Here is a 15,113-nt window from a genome sequence, read left to right on the forward strand (position 1 = left end):
CCATTCCACGTTAAGCATTGCAGATGCAACAACTATCAATGGAGACTGAGTGGAGCAAGTGGCCAGTTTTAAGTTCATGGGTGTTATCATAAAAGAGGACCTGACCTGGGGCGCTGACATTGCAGCACTGGTCAAAAGGGCCCAGCAGAGATTATACTACTTGAGATTTCTCAGGAAACAACTGAATGAAAAACTGCTGGTGACCTTCTATTGCTGCACTATAGAGAATATCTTAACTTACTGCACCTGTGTATGGTTTGCTAATTGCACAGTGACAGATAGGTCAGCGCTCCAGAAGGTTAACATCATTGCCCCAGAGGATCATTGGTTGCCCTTTCTCCTCCTTGGAAGAACTTTATAGCTCCTGCTGCCTTAGGAAAGTTCAAAACTAAGATCCATCTCATCCAAAGCACCCTTTTTCTGAACTATTGCCATCTGGCAGATGGTACAGGACAATAAAAACAAGGACAAATGGGCTGAAAAACAGCTTCTATCCCAGAGCAGTAACTATGTTAAATTCTACTGTATAGTGCAATATTAATGCAGTATCAGAGTTTTCAATTCAATTGTGTAGAATGTGAAAAATATGTTGGTTTTTTTTTTTATAGTTTTCTTACGTATGATGTACATTGAAGATGGCATTTAATTTCGTTGTAAGGGGTGCAATGACAATAAAGTAAAGTTAAACTTAAACTTCTATGGGATTCTTGCACTCAGCAGGAAATTAGACATGGTGGACTAAATTTCCTTCTCCAATTTCATTATTCTGAACTAGCTATTGACCAGAAACAGTCACAATTCATGTAAAGGATGAGAAGAATGGGGGAAAATAAAGATTAAAGATTATCTATAGCAACATCTCTCAATCCTGACAACTTTAAGACGTGTGGACCTCAACTCCCAGAATTCTCCACACATTATAATACTGTATAATACAGAGCAATTATAATACTGCCATCTTTAAACTGGATTAAATACTATTCAGAGATCACTGCAGAAAGCAATCTATTTGTCCTTGGATACGAATGATTTGATAGTAATGTGATAGAATTCTACTGAATCAATAATATACACGAACCAAAATTAATAGTATACATACATTATTATTTGCAATACATTTGTTTGCAAACCATTCCATTCTTTCTGATTTTGCTCTTAGGCCAGGTGTCTGTAAAAGAAGATTTCAAAATCAGTAAGTACTTGTTTTCAAAGGATAACTTCTTCAAAACAAATTATTAACCTGAATTTGTAATTTGGTTCCCTAAAAGGCAAATGCCAATTGAACCCGCACTGAGCTCTATAGTAAAAAATTCTTACTTATCCTAAAATAGCAAAAACAAAATTTATTTTTTAGAATAAAGTTTATGATATCAATAGAATTATGTTTTTAACATGACATTCCAAGGTAGAATATATATATAAATACTATACTTTCAAGTGCTTGAAAGACATTCTGTCTTGAAGAATAAATAGACTTTTTGTACCTATTGTTTATGTCTTAGTCTACTGATGCTGATTACTTTAATTGCTATTACAGACTTTAATTTTGTATAGACCTATTTATCGATAAGATTCACTTAAAATAAGATAATTTGTTAGAACACAAAACTCACTTTATAACTGTCTTGCTTAGCAACAGAAATTTTCGGCTGAATTGTGGTCATAAATTCAGGACTACCTATATAGGCAAAGTGGGCTGAAACATTTTTTTAAATCTTGGGAAACAAGGTAATATTTGGAAGTGGCTCAGGCAGATGCCTCTGATTCACTGGATATAAAAAGGAGATTTGGGTATAGGGAGTATATAATAAAGGAGGGATATAAATAAATAAAATAAAAATATTGTATTTTGACAATGCAAGTCAGGCATCTAGAATTCTCCAATGCAACTCCAAACTTTTTTTCCTGCACAATTGCCTTCCTGACAGTCACTTCACAATAATCACTGACAATGAAAAGATATATAGGTTTAAGTAACCATCCTATTCTTATTATAGCAGAAATATATATATTTCAAAGATTTCCTTTAGTACCCTACTAGCCAGTAGCCCATGTTATTACTGGGTGCTTTTAATTTAATTTAATTTAATTTAATTTAATTTAATTTAATTTAATTTAATTTAATTTAATTTAATTTAATTTAATTTAATTTAATTTAATTAATTTAATTTAATTTAATTTAACGCATTTCTATGCCGCCCAACTCCCAAGGGACTCTGTAAGCATGAGGAATATTCTGCAGCCAACTGCTTCAGAATACTCTGTAAACCCATCTGTTACTGCTAAATTCCTATTCTACTAAGTAATATTATTTGTGTATGATATTTAACATCTAATAGGTAAAAAATTGAATAATGTAAGTAGCCAAACTTCTAAAACAATGCCATAGTAACAGTGAAACAGTAAAATTTTGGAAAGATAATTTTCTTCTCATATATTCAAAAGAGAATAAAATATGATTATCAGACAAATACAATCAACAAAAAATCTTTACATATTATTTTATAGTTCACTTTATACTTGCAAGCAGTACAAGAAAAAGAGCTTGTTCAATCATCACTTTTATTTCATACTGAATCAATTTGGTGAGAATATACAAGGCAAAATAACCAAGCAAGAACTATAAAATTAATATTTTACACACTATGCCCATCGACATTATACAGAAGTACTGTATCACTTGAAATTGCAGATAATCCCCTTTGTGATATGGCAAAAATCAGATTCAGCTTTCACCTCCAACTTTCAATATTACTTATGCTCCAAATGCCAATTATCTAAACAGCTTTAAAAGCTGAAAAAGTGTATGTAGCAAATCCTTTTCTCTTAAGAAATTATTCTGCACCAATCACTGAATTTATACTATGGATGTTCTTGCATTTCATTTTGAAATGGAGAAGTGTTTTCACATATACCGTGTTCTCAATTATTAAAAAAACATCTAGGTCAGATTAACTAAATCTCTTGGACTGCCACAGTAGTCTGTACTGGCAGTTTATCTCTAACCATCCTACTGCATTGTCAAAAATGAGTTTAACATTTCAATTTAACATTTATCTATACTTTATTGTGGATTATAATTATGTATTCCATTTTAATAAATTTTGTGTTTTTAAAGTTGTTAATCACTCCAATAGAAATTATAAAGCTAAATATAATTGTATAGCGTTTCCTTCTCACCTATAGTTTTACTTTTTAGTCATTTGTTGCAATTTTCAGACATATTTATTTTCTAATGGGTCAAAAGTATATTTTTCTGTATTATGTCACATTTACGTCTCTGCTATTGTGTTAATCTCTGCCAACCTACCTATAGATGCTTTTATAATTACTAAGGGAGCATCTACTTTATTGCTGTTGTATATTTTATAAGAGAAACTGACAAAAAGAGAGAATAAGCATTTTAATTATTTTATCGAAAGAGCAACATATTCACTGGCATGTCATTTGTTTGTTTGTTTATTATATTTATATGACACGGTGGCTCAGACACTGAGCTTGTTGATCGAAAGGTCAGCAGTTCAATGGTTCAAATCCCTAGTGCTGCGTAACGGGGTGACCTCCCGTTACTTGTCCCAACTTCTGCCAACCTAGCAGTTCAAAAGCACGTAAAAAATGCCAGTAGAAAAATAGGGACCACCTTCGGTGGGAAGGTAACAGTGTTCCGTGCGCCTTTGACATTTAGTCATGCTGGCAACATGACCACAGAGATATCTTCGTGATCCCATTGCAAACCGGTAGTAAAGGTAAGTAGAACCCACCCCTGATATGAGGGCAAGTATATGTTTCATTGCTGCTTCTTAGCTTCTTAGCTTCTGTTAATCAAAATAATATATAACTATCAAGGTTAGAGAAGTAAAATTTTAAAACCCAGGAAAAATGATCTTTCATTTTGTCCCTATCATAAATTGAGAGAAGGGAAATAATCCCCTTACCTATCTTAAAAGATAGATTAAATTTTCATCAATCCTTTAATTTGTAACTTTTTTGACAATTCAAAACTAAACTTGTCAATCAGATAGTGTAGCTGGGTAAAATTAACATTAATTTAGATAAATTCATGAGTTCTTTCTGTGCAATTATTTACAAACCACATTATAATTAAAAATATTCCTTGGAGGTTTTTTCCTGTTTGAAGCAAAATTAAATTTCACATTTTCCAAAGATTAATGTCTCACCTGTGCTCTCACTAATGTGCAAGTAGTAAATGAATATTGAGTTGAAGGCAAGGAAAAATGCAATTGATTTGGCCCATTTCAAGAAGTAAAATTTCAATGAAAACTAGATAAATATACTAGTTCTACATAGATCTGGACACATTATCACAGCATAGCAAAACTCTATCCAATGTTTTACTTCAATATACACTTTCCCCAACAGGATATTGCTCTGGGTCACCTCCATCCTTCTAGAACTTACAAAGGATTGCCATCACCTAAATATGTCTTTCATACTCAAGACAATTTTATTCTCAGTCTTTTAAATACTCAATTCAAATGAAAGCCTCAAAGTCTATAAAGTAGCATAAAACTGCCCCCCCCCCCAAAAGTTCTTGTGCTAATAGGAATGAGGTGCTGTTTCAATGTGATTGCTCCTTTTTTGGTTGCTACTATGGTTGCACAAAGTTCCAAGCAGAACAGGGACATGCTGTTCATTATAGCTTGTGGGCCTGGGAGTAAAATGATAGTCCTTTTGCCTGCTTGTCATACTGTAGCAGCCACTACCTAAATGTCACCTTTGCCTGTATGCCTTTGCTCAGGGATGTTCAACCTTGGCAATTTTAAGATTAGACTATGCTGACTAGGGAATTGAAGTCCACAAATCTTAAAGTTGACAAAGTGAACAATTGCCTTTGCTTATCATGTTTCTTCCTACACCCCTTTTCTCACTCTTAGTATTTACTTTTTTAAGCTAAGGGCCCAGGTGGGATGAGACTGCCTGTGGACATCGGCATGTTCTCAAAAATGCCAGGGTTGGCTCAATTATCAAAGGGATCTGCCATATCTGCTTGGAGGCTTCTGGATAAAGTTGTAAGTGAAGGCTTGACAGAAGTGGGAAATGTTTCTCCCTTGGCTACATCTACTTTTCCCAAATGCAGAGACAGTAACTCCAAATTCAGTCCCTCACACCTTCCACTCTCTATAAGCTTCTTACTATAGTAAGAGAAAAAGAAGTGCTAAATGAAAGATCAGGCTACAGCAGACACTGCTGTTTGGCTGATTAACTCTTAGACAAGCATTACAAATAAATCTAAGTATAGTCTGCAGCAAATTAAATTCCAGTGCTTTAAACAACAAAGAATTTGTTAGAAAAGAGGATTAGCAACTTTACACCCAGGAATGCTGGTTTAATTTGCTTCACAATATAAGATTTATATGCAAATATTATGTGGATATTTAATAGGAAATTTGACAAAATTAAAAAAAAAACAATTTGAATATACAGGAGATTATTTCATTTCTAAACATAATTATACATATTTTAAAAACCTGCCCAAGATCTCCCTTGGCTTTCTACCACTCATATGTGATTAGATTTGAGCTCTATTTAATGTTAATTACAACAACACTAATTAATGGCTAAAAAATTTAAATATATTCCAATTAACACTAAATAGCTATAAGAGATTAGGCTACTTTAGATATACTCTCACCTCAATGATCTTCTTGGCTTCTTTGTATTTGCCAGTTGCCAGAAAGGCAAAGAAGAGATCAAACATCATTCCCATCTGTTTTTTCTCTTCGGTGAGAAAGTCAAAAACTGTAAGATTTATTTAAAAGACCCATTAGGCTAATGTTAACAAGGAACATTAAAGAAATAAAGTAAGTTATATGGTCAGTTGTAATTTTTTGTTCAATGTCATTTACAGATCTCTTATATTGGTGAAATAAAACAATCATCTCTAGAAAATCACAAAATTAAGCTATGTCTAAATGGTCACCATCCAATTCAAAATTACATATATCAATTATTTTACAACAAAGAAAAGCTATGTAACATGTAGCACAGCTATGATAACTTGTTTAAAAATACTGTGTCCTATTATTATAGAATATTATTTGAACCTCCTTATTTGAACAAACCTTTCCAACAGTTTATTTGGTAAAAAAAAATTGCACCCTGAAACAACAGGAGAAAACAGAAGCGACTAACCTTTCTTCACTGTTTCGGTGTCTCCCTTCTCTATTAATCCACATAAGATTTCATGAAGTCTAGGCAGCCCACCATACTTCCTATAGCAATCAAATAACACTTCCACCGCTGTTAATAAGTCATCCCTTAAATAAAATCCAGCAAAAGATTTTGCAGGAAGAAAAAAAAATAAAACACCTTAAAATAATAATTTGAATATCACAATGTAATTCATAGAGTAATATTTAAAAAATTTAAATATTTAAAATATTTAAAAATGCATATTACAAAATTTTCTTTCTTTTTTTTCTCATTCTATCTCCTGTAATGCACCTATTTTACAGTTCTGGTCATTTATATAGTGTAGTTAACTAATTACAACTTAATTTTATTCATTCATTTACAAATTATAAATTTAAAAGATAACTTAAGCATTTTAACCAATTAATATACTAAAGAAATATAATCTGGTAGTTCTACCATACAAAAATATTAACATTCAGTTAGTAACTATGAATCTGAATCTTTTTTTTTTTTTTTGCTTTAATTTGTATGCTGCCCTTCTCCGGAGACTCAGGACAGCTTACAATGCGTTAAGCAATAGCCTTCCTACTTTTGTATATTTATACAAAGTCATCTTATTGCCCCCACAATCTGGGTCCTCATTTTACCTACCTTTGAAAGGATGGAAGGCTGAGTCAACCTTGAGCCTGGTGAGATTTGAACTTGCAGTAATTGCAAGCAGCAGATGTTAATAACAGTGCTTTAGTCCACTGTACTATCAGGCTCTTAACTAAGCAGCATAATATAATGAGCTGACATAGCCATGAATCCTAATATGTATGTGCCCATCATAAAAACATCATTGGTCTAGTTTACAATTCCATTCGTTAGTAAGCGTATGATGGTGGTAGTGTGGTCATATATTTAGCAGATTAATTCAAAATTTTAGTGAAAATTAATAGACATGTTAGACACATCTTCAAAACTAACTTCTAACAGTTAATTACTGATATTTGTTGTATTAGATAATTATACAGAAAATGTTGAGAGATTGAAAATTCAGCATGTCATATTTATGAAACAAGATTGTTACATAACTTCAGAGGCAAAATTTTTGAAAGAAAATTATTCATTTAAACTCTTCCCATGAATTATTGTTTTTAAAAGGTTGCTACAATTTTCTAAAGATTGATGCAAATTTAATTATTAATTACAAATGTAGGCAACATAATGATATTACTCCAGTCCGGATAAAATTGTAAATAGCCTGGCTTGTTGGATCTTTACCTTATCCCCTTTTACTGAGCCCTGTTTACAGAACATCTTCTGGCACCCCACAGAGTCATTTGAATTATTGTCATTTGGGGTGAAGACTAAATTACAGGTTAATTTCAAAACTGCAAGAGGATGATACAAACTAGATTACTGTCATACAAAAGAAATGCTATGGTAGCTACCACACATGGATATAAAGCTTAATATAATCAGTGTTTTCTTCTGCTCTGGATAAAAGTTCAGTTAATACACATAGAAACAGCTTGGAAACTCTTCTCCCCGATTTTCTTTAGGGTACAATTTTATATGTTCAAGTTTTCTCTATTTATTTCAGCTTTTGATAGTGACTATAGTGACTCTGGAAAGAGCAATAGTATTAATCTCAGCTGCTTTCCCACAGTATTAAATTCATTGTTTATATCAAAGTTATCAATAAATGAATAATTGGAATGCCCACCAACCAGATACAATCCTAATGTACACAGTATTCGAATATAGAGTTCTGAAGAAATCTAGCCTATGTTTGTAAACTAAGAAATGAGGTAAAAGGGTTAAAACTAATACTTAGAAGAGTAATGGGAATGTATGCACCTATAAAAGTTAGATTTTTAAACTGTCATCTTGACTTAACATCTGGAGAGTACTAGAATGACATCTTGATATTCAGTTTCATGATTGCCAGATGAGTTCTCCAACCACATTTATAAAATTAATCACACCTACAGCAGAAAGCTCTGGAATTAAAGTGCTATGCATGCTAAGAAACTTTCTTACCCACCAATGTCCAGATTTCCCCAAGCAAGAGCTGCCGAGAAAATACCCTTACAGAACCTGATGCAACATCAGAAACTTCTCAATATGAGAGAACTGGTAATTTGGTTCTTTTTTAAAAAAAAAACACAGCAGCAGCAATCAGTTATTCACAATGAGGTATGTTCACTGAATCACTCTGAGCCCAAGCCAAGATTTTTAATAAGCCACTGCAAAAATTAAATAGAACTATAAGAACCCAGCCTCAACCAAAGTCGAGCTCTACTGTTATGCAACTGCCTTTTTAAAGAACACCTTTCAAAACCAGACTTGTCAAATCAACTACCCCTCTGACCTTTTTTATATATAATTTTTATAAAAGAGAATTGGAAAAGAAAAAAATACGAATTTTGACAGAAAAAGGGAAGTAAACAAAAAAGTAACAAGTGAAATGAGTGCAAAGAAAGAAAAGAAAAAAGGCTTCAGATATTCTTAAAAGTGGTTATAAATATATTTTGCCCTCTTTTTCCAAAGTTACAGCATAACTTCCTTCTTTCCATAGTTTACCCTTTCTAAAGATCAAACACATAAACCACAAGTTCATTTTTAATCACTGATAAATGTAGTTATTGTCCTTCTCTAATTATGCAAGTCAATTTTGACACATCTGCTAATTGTCATCTTTACCATCTATTCCTCCATTGTGGGTATAGAAACAGTCTTCCATAACTCTTTTCTAATTGTCTATCCATTATTCCAAACAAGAAAAGTTATGGTTTCAATTGAATATTCATCTTAAAACTCTTTGTATCATTGTATTTGAACCCAAAATTTTCTGGATTTTTTGCAAGTTCACCTGGCATGATAAAATGACCCTTCATGTTTTCACATATTTAAATTTGCAGTACCTTTATACACTCTAGACAATTTTTCTGATACGCTATTTTATCAAGCACCTCTTTTAAATAACAGCGTAGTGTAAATTTCAATTCTTTCACATTTTCCCATTGTTCAAGCAATATATTATGTGTAAAGTCCTTATTCTATTTTATCATTCTCTTTCAGTTATCTATTTTAAGTGTTTCTTTTAATTCTGCATATGAAAACTACTGAAAACTAAACCTCTCTGCAGTCAAATTCTCTTGATTTCATCTTATATTCTCCAGAGCCATGTACAGCTCTTTATATGTTAACCGTTTCTCTTACACTACTGTTTCTTTTCTTTAAAATTCTTCTGGTGCTGAGATCCATACAGATATTTTAGATACATTTGGATTTATATCTATTCCATATGCTCAATTTGGCAATTTAATACAGCAATTTTTAAAACTTATATTAACTTTAACTTTAATGTACTATAGAGATCCAAACTTCAGGTTAGAACTCTTCAAGTTCTAAGATTCTCTTATTTCTTAGCTGCATCCACTTATTCAACCAAACCAAGCTGCAGGCTGCAAAATACAATTTCCAATCAGGCAGTCCTAGTCCTCCTTATCTCTTTGTATCTTGCAAAAAAAAATATAAATTTAATCTTTAGAATCCCTTGGTGATCTCCCAGCTTTGGTTGTTTTCTTGAGACATTTCATTCTGCCATTGTTAAAATGGTACATTTTTTCTTATAAAAATAGCTAGTTTAAAGAAAAACACCATTTTAATCATAAAAATTTAACCTAACAATGTCAGCTGTACTTTTCCCAATCTTAGCATATTTGTAACTTCATGTTTTAATTGTTCTGATATACAATTCATATTAGTCAACCAAATATTTCACTTTTGTCTCCATCTTAAAACCATTTTTAAGAGTTTTTGCTCTTCCAGCCATGTTTTTATTAATATCTTCATTTTCTCATTATTAATTTTAAATCGAGATAGCACACTAAAAGTGTTTAATTTTTAAATTAATATTTCTATTTCTTCCAAAGGACTTTCCAGATTTTCACCAAATATTGCCCATAATTTATACTTTTCTTTTTTAATCCACTCTAGCAATCCTTTTGCCTTGTCTTATTGTTCTGTTCAATACTTTCAGAACTAATATGAATAATATGAATAATATCAACCTCATCTGTATTTCACAAATGTATGTCAATTCTCTGTTTACATTTATCTGCTTTCTGTGAAATATAAATTGATTTTGCCCATTTAATAAAATTCTCACCAAAGTCTGTATCTTCCAAAATTTTAAACAAGAAAGTCTAGTTCAAATTGGCAGAGGCCTTTTCTGCATTTAGAAAGATCAGTGAAGCTTGTTTTTCTTATGCTGTTCTAAGTATTCCAAAATATATTTCTATTATCTCTCAATCTCTCTTTAGTAAAAATTGAAGCAACTCATACTCCTTAGCTGGGACTCGATCTGCGAAACTGCTTAACAACTTGAGTGTGTAAAGATTGCAGCTGTTGAACAAGGCAGTCATGTGATGTCTCTTTTAACTTCTTCAGTAATTGAGATTCTGATCCCAATTATGGCCGTTAAGTGAGGACTACTGTAATGTTTTATTAGTATATTTCAATCCAGCTACCTCATAGCTTTCCGTTCAATAAAATAGAGTTCATTTTTGAAAAAAAAAAATTGTAACAATTATTCCTGAAAGAAGCTAGAAATCCATTGTTCCAGGCACTTTCCCTCTTTTAGCCTATTCTATGGCTTCACAAACTTCCTTGTTGCAATAGGTCATTCATTATTAGTTTCTATTTTTCCGTAATCTTCACTAAATTTTATTTCTTGAGCCATTACTAGGTGTGACAGCTTTTTTATACTAACTGCTAGGTAACTTAAATGGGAGGATGTTACTGAACTTTTATTGTTCTTCTTAAGTATGGGATTTCCACTTATAGGTGGCTAACCTTTCTGAAGAGAATGCCAGATTACACAATTGTTAGATCTGATTTAGTATAGCTCTTCCTAGCACCATAGATTTTCCAATGGTGAAATTTTAATACAGATCAAATTACTTGAACATTTTGTTCCATGACTATAATCTTACAACTGTTCGTAATATTGTTTATGCAAAAGTCGGAACATTTTGCTATTCAGATATACTGCTGCATTTTTAAACAAAGCTGTTTCATTGTTACTTTCATACCTGCCAGTTTATATATTTCAGTCCCAGCAGTACAGTGTCATAACTGTTTTGAGAACTCTATTCTACAATATGATATTCTGCCTAGATAAACATGCAGTCTACATATGCTCTATTTGATTAGGAATTAATCTCTCATTCATACACTTAATTGAAAATTGAATTAACTTGTGATTAAGCAAATGTTATTTTGCAACTCACATGGCTGAATCTTAACAGGAAATAACATAATTATGAAATTAATTCATTTAATTGTAAACATTTTCAAAAATCACAACATTAAAAGTTATCTGTACAAATTAGAAACCATTTATTCGTGAATTACAGCTACATGCATAATTCTTTTTTTTACCTCTTCTAGTTTTAATTTATAACAAATATTAATACTAAAATATTGTCACTTTCAGCTTCATAGTAAGTATATATGTACAAACCAAGGAGCTTGCTTGATAAAAAAAATTAAGAAGCTAAATATTGATTTTAATTGGAATAAAGTGTTTTAATGTTCTGCATAGCATATTAGTGAAGTGGCAATTTACCTAAGGGTTTTACTAATTGGAATGCTCTCAAACCAGAAATCACTAGAGAGAAAGGAAGGAAAAGAGGGGGAAAAAGGACTCTGGGGGAAAAAAAACAGAATGATAAAAACAAACCCTTCTGCAAATCTAAAGCAGAAGTTCGTATGGAAGGAAATCAATTCAAGAAGGTACAATCAGATTTAAAAAAATATTCTGTTAAGAGAACAGGGCTCTTAAAAGAGCTAAACGTCCCCCCTCCCCCTTGTTCATCAGCTTTAAGGAGGAATCTTCAAGGAGACTCATGTTGCAATTACAACTAATCCTCCCCAAAAAATTAACTGTGTTGAAGGCTTTGTAATTTCCCTAGGTACAATTTAGCTGTCACTTACTTTAAAATTTACTCAAACATGAATTCCGAACAGCACTAACTTCACATGTCAAGTGCTTTCCAGCCAATTGAGTCTAAACTGGAAGTCAGTGTTAAACAACTGAATGATTAGACAAGATAGCTCATTTCCCTACTCTTTTGTTCAGAATAAAATGCCACATTTACATTATCAGGCTCAACAGGATTTTCTGACAGAGGGAGAAAAAAAGCCCCAGCGAACACTGTCCGTACTAAATGCATGAAGCCTGTCATTTACCAATCAGCCTTCAAAAAGTAATAGCAATGAATGTAACTTAATTACGACCCAATGATCCTTGACGAAAAATCATCTTATCACTGTTCTGTTCTCCTAGGGCAAATGAACTACTTTTGTCCTTTGGCACTAAGGATGTAAAATTCTTAATTGCAATAATGGAGTAAGAGAAGACAAACCCTTCGTTCACTTTTTTTTAATTGTGTTGGTGAGAAGAAAACAATCCATAAATAATGCAAACATTTGAAATAAATGTAACATAAGCTGATAAGGGTGGTGTATGTATAGATTTCTCCATAAATCAGTAGTTTGGAGGAGTGGAGGAATTACTTTAAAAATAATACTAGAAAGTTTAGGCCAGGATTATTAATCAATTTCTTATTCTCAGTTCAAATCTGTTTCAAAAAGAAACTGCTACAGGCATTGTTCAAGCATAAATTATTCCATAACTTACTGGAGTGGCCAAAATAATTTAACTATGACTGGGAGACAGCTGTAGTCTCCCAGTCATAGAAAATGTTCCATAAGAAAAGCTGAACTGAAATTAGTAATGTCATTTCAAGACTATTTTCTCTACTGAAACACATATACCCATACCGTTTTGTCAATGTCTACAGAGCAGTTCATTGATGCATTTATACTGCCTTCTCTCTCTGGTTTCATTTGCCTTCAGTGTTACTGTCATGTAGCCAAATCTGACTGGCTATTTAGCATCACAATGACATCTTATTCACAATATCACTGCCTGGTTTGGATCACTCCCATGATTGAAGCGGGAAATAGAATTTTACTTTCAGATTGGCTTTATACATGTAGTCTTTGAGTTACAAGCACAATTAGGACAAAACTTTTGGTTGCTAAGAAATGGGGTTGTAAAGTGAAATATCATGTGACTGCATCACTTAGCAACCCCAATTCCAGCAATCCCATTTGCCGTCATTAAGCAAATTTTACCAGCTGTTAGCCAATCCTAGGCATTCCAGGATGGTCCCTCCCAACCTTCTTTTGGCAAAGTAAGGTGCCTCCAACTTCTCCTACCTGTCTATCTCCCCTTCCTCCATCTCTGTCCTTTTGATGACCTTGCACTCTGTGGCTCCAGGTTTCTTGCCATTCACCAGGAAGTAGCAGCCACCCTAGCTCACTGATCACCCTATATTCTGAGACACCTGCTGTTCTGCTTTCTGGTGCCCCAATCCATTTTTGCCATCTTCTTGCTGCCACTATGGATGAGGCACATACCTATTCTGACCTAGGCTCTCTTAAAAAGCAAGAAGCAGAGTCTTGGTCCCAGCAAAACCTCTTTTATTTACACGCCTATGAATTACTTTCATTCAGTCAGCAAGGCCTGTCCAAACAGTCTTTCAGAGGAGTATTTATCAATACACCTTATCTCACTTGGCAAGCTGCCATGTAACTTGTTTCCAAACACAGTAGAAGGCAAAACTTGGCACAGAGTCTCTCAGTCACGGAATGAACGAATTGTTTCCTGCAAAAGCCCACTCCCCATTCGCTCCTCTTTTGTTTCCTATGGGAGGGACTAATCACCTCCAAGGTGTGGCTTTACTCCCAAGTTGACCCTGCTTTCTGAGTTGTTCTTGTCTTCTGGCAGCTCTGTGCATGCGCAGACTGGGAATGGGCTCCACCTGTTCCTCTGCCTCGCTGCTGTCTAGCTCCCTCTCTGCCTCCAACGCAGAGCTTTCCCCAGCCCTCAGGACTGGCCAAGTCCCTCCCCAACCTGAGAGACACTGTCTGTCTCTGCTGCCAGCTTTGCTGGCCGCCGGCAGGCCACAACAACACTCAGCCTAGCTGATGGGGCAGGGCTGGGCTTTGTGTTGCACTATGGCTAGGGGGCTGCTTTTTACAATCCCAGCAGCAGTGCACCAAAGTGCCCCTTTGTGCTGTGCTCTTCAGCTGGGCTGAGTCTGATGTTGCACAGTGAGGGGGAAAAAAGACTAAAGCAGGGCCCTGAGCTGCAATACATCAAAACAACTCTTTGCAAAGAGTTCCTGCACAGGGCTGGGACTGGATTTGTGCTGGAAAAAAAAAAAGGGGGGGGGAGTATAAAGTAGCCAAGGGGTGGCAGGTGCAGGATGGTAGATCCTCTTGGGTGGCAGAGCACACAATGGCAGAAGGCCAAAAGGACAGACAGAGACATATTGGGGAACTGCGGTGCCCCTGTGGTCATACGTATGTGACCAAATTCTGATCACATTACTGTGGGGCCACTGCAAAGGAAGTAACTTTGAGCCCCTTCATTCAGTGCTTCAAATAGTGACTTCAAACAGTCACTAATGAGTGGTCATAGGTTGGAGGCTACCTGTATGTTCCCTAAGTAGCATCATCATGTCAAGAAACCTTATGGGCTTATTAGCTTTGATAAAAATTATTGTAAGAGCTCAGAAAAAATACTATAAATATATCCAGTCAAAGGGGGGAAAAGCAGTAAGAAAGTTCACAATTTTTTGTGAATGCTAAATAAAATAAAAATGTTATCTATCATTTGTAAAAGAATGACAGTTTAGAAATATATTTAAATAGCAAAATAATGCTGAGTGTCAGATGATCTGACTGAATAAAAATGTTATTTCTGGCTCCAAATCCACCCACCCCACTTTTGCTAAAAGGGAGCTTTCACAGGACTGCCACAAACCTGTTTGGATATCATCAACCTTGTTCCAGAAAATATAGGCAGAGAAAGTAGCACTTTTTAAACA

The 15,113-nt window shown here is 34.0% G+C and overlaps 1 protein-coding gene across 1 annotated transcript in view; it reads right to left on the reverse strand.

Annotated features, from left to right (window-relative positions):
• Positions 1-15,113, reverse strand: part of LRPPRC (leucine rich pentatricopeptide repeat containing) — a 96,197-nt gene that overhangs the window by 33,336 nt on the left and 47,748 nt on the right. The window contains exons 23-25 of the mRNA XM_034427671.3: positions 6,154-6,278; positions 5,654-5,760; positions 1,100-1,168 (exon numbers count right to left, since the gene is read on the reverse strand). Of these exons, the coding sequence (XP_034283562.2) occupies positions 1,100-1,168; positions 5,654-5,760; positions 6,154-6,278 (301 nt within the window). The remainder of the gene's footprint in view (positions 1-1,099; positions 1,169-5,653; positions 5,761-6,153; positions 6,279-15,113) is intronic.

This window comes from Pantherophis guttatus, chromosome 1 (assembly GCF_059756535.1).
Source record: "Pantherophis guttatus breed Tessera chromosome 1, ASM5975653v1, whole genome shotgun sequence".
Lineage (NCBI taxonomy): Eukaryota > Metazoa > Chordata > Lepidosauria > Squamata > Colubridae > Pantherophis > Pantherophis guttatus.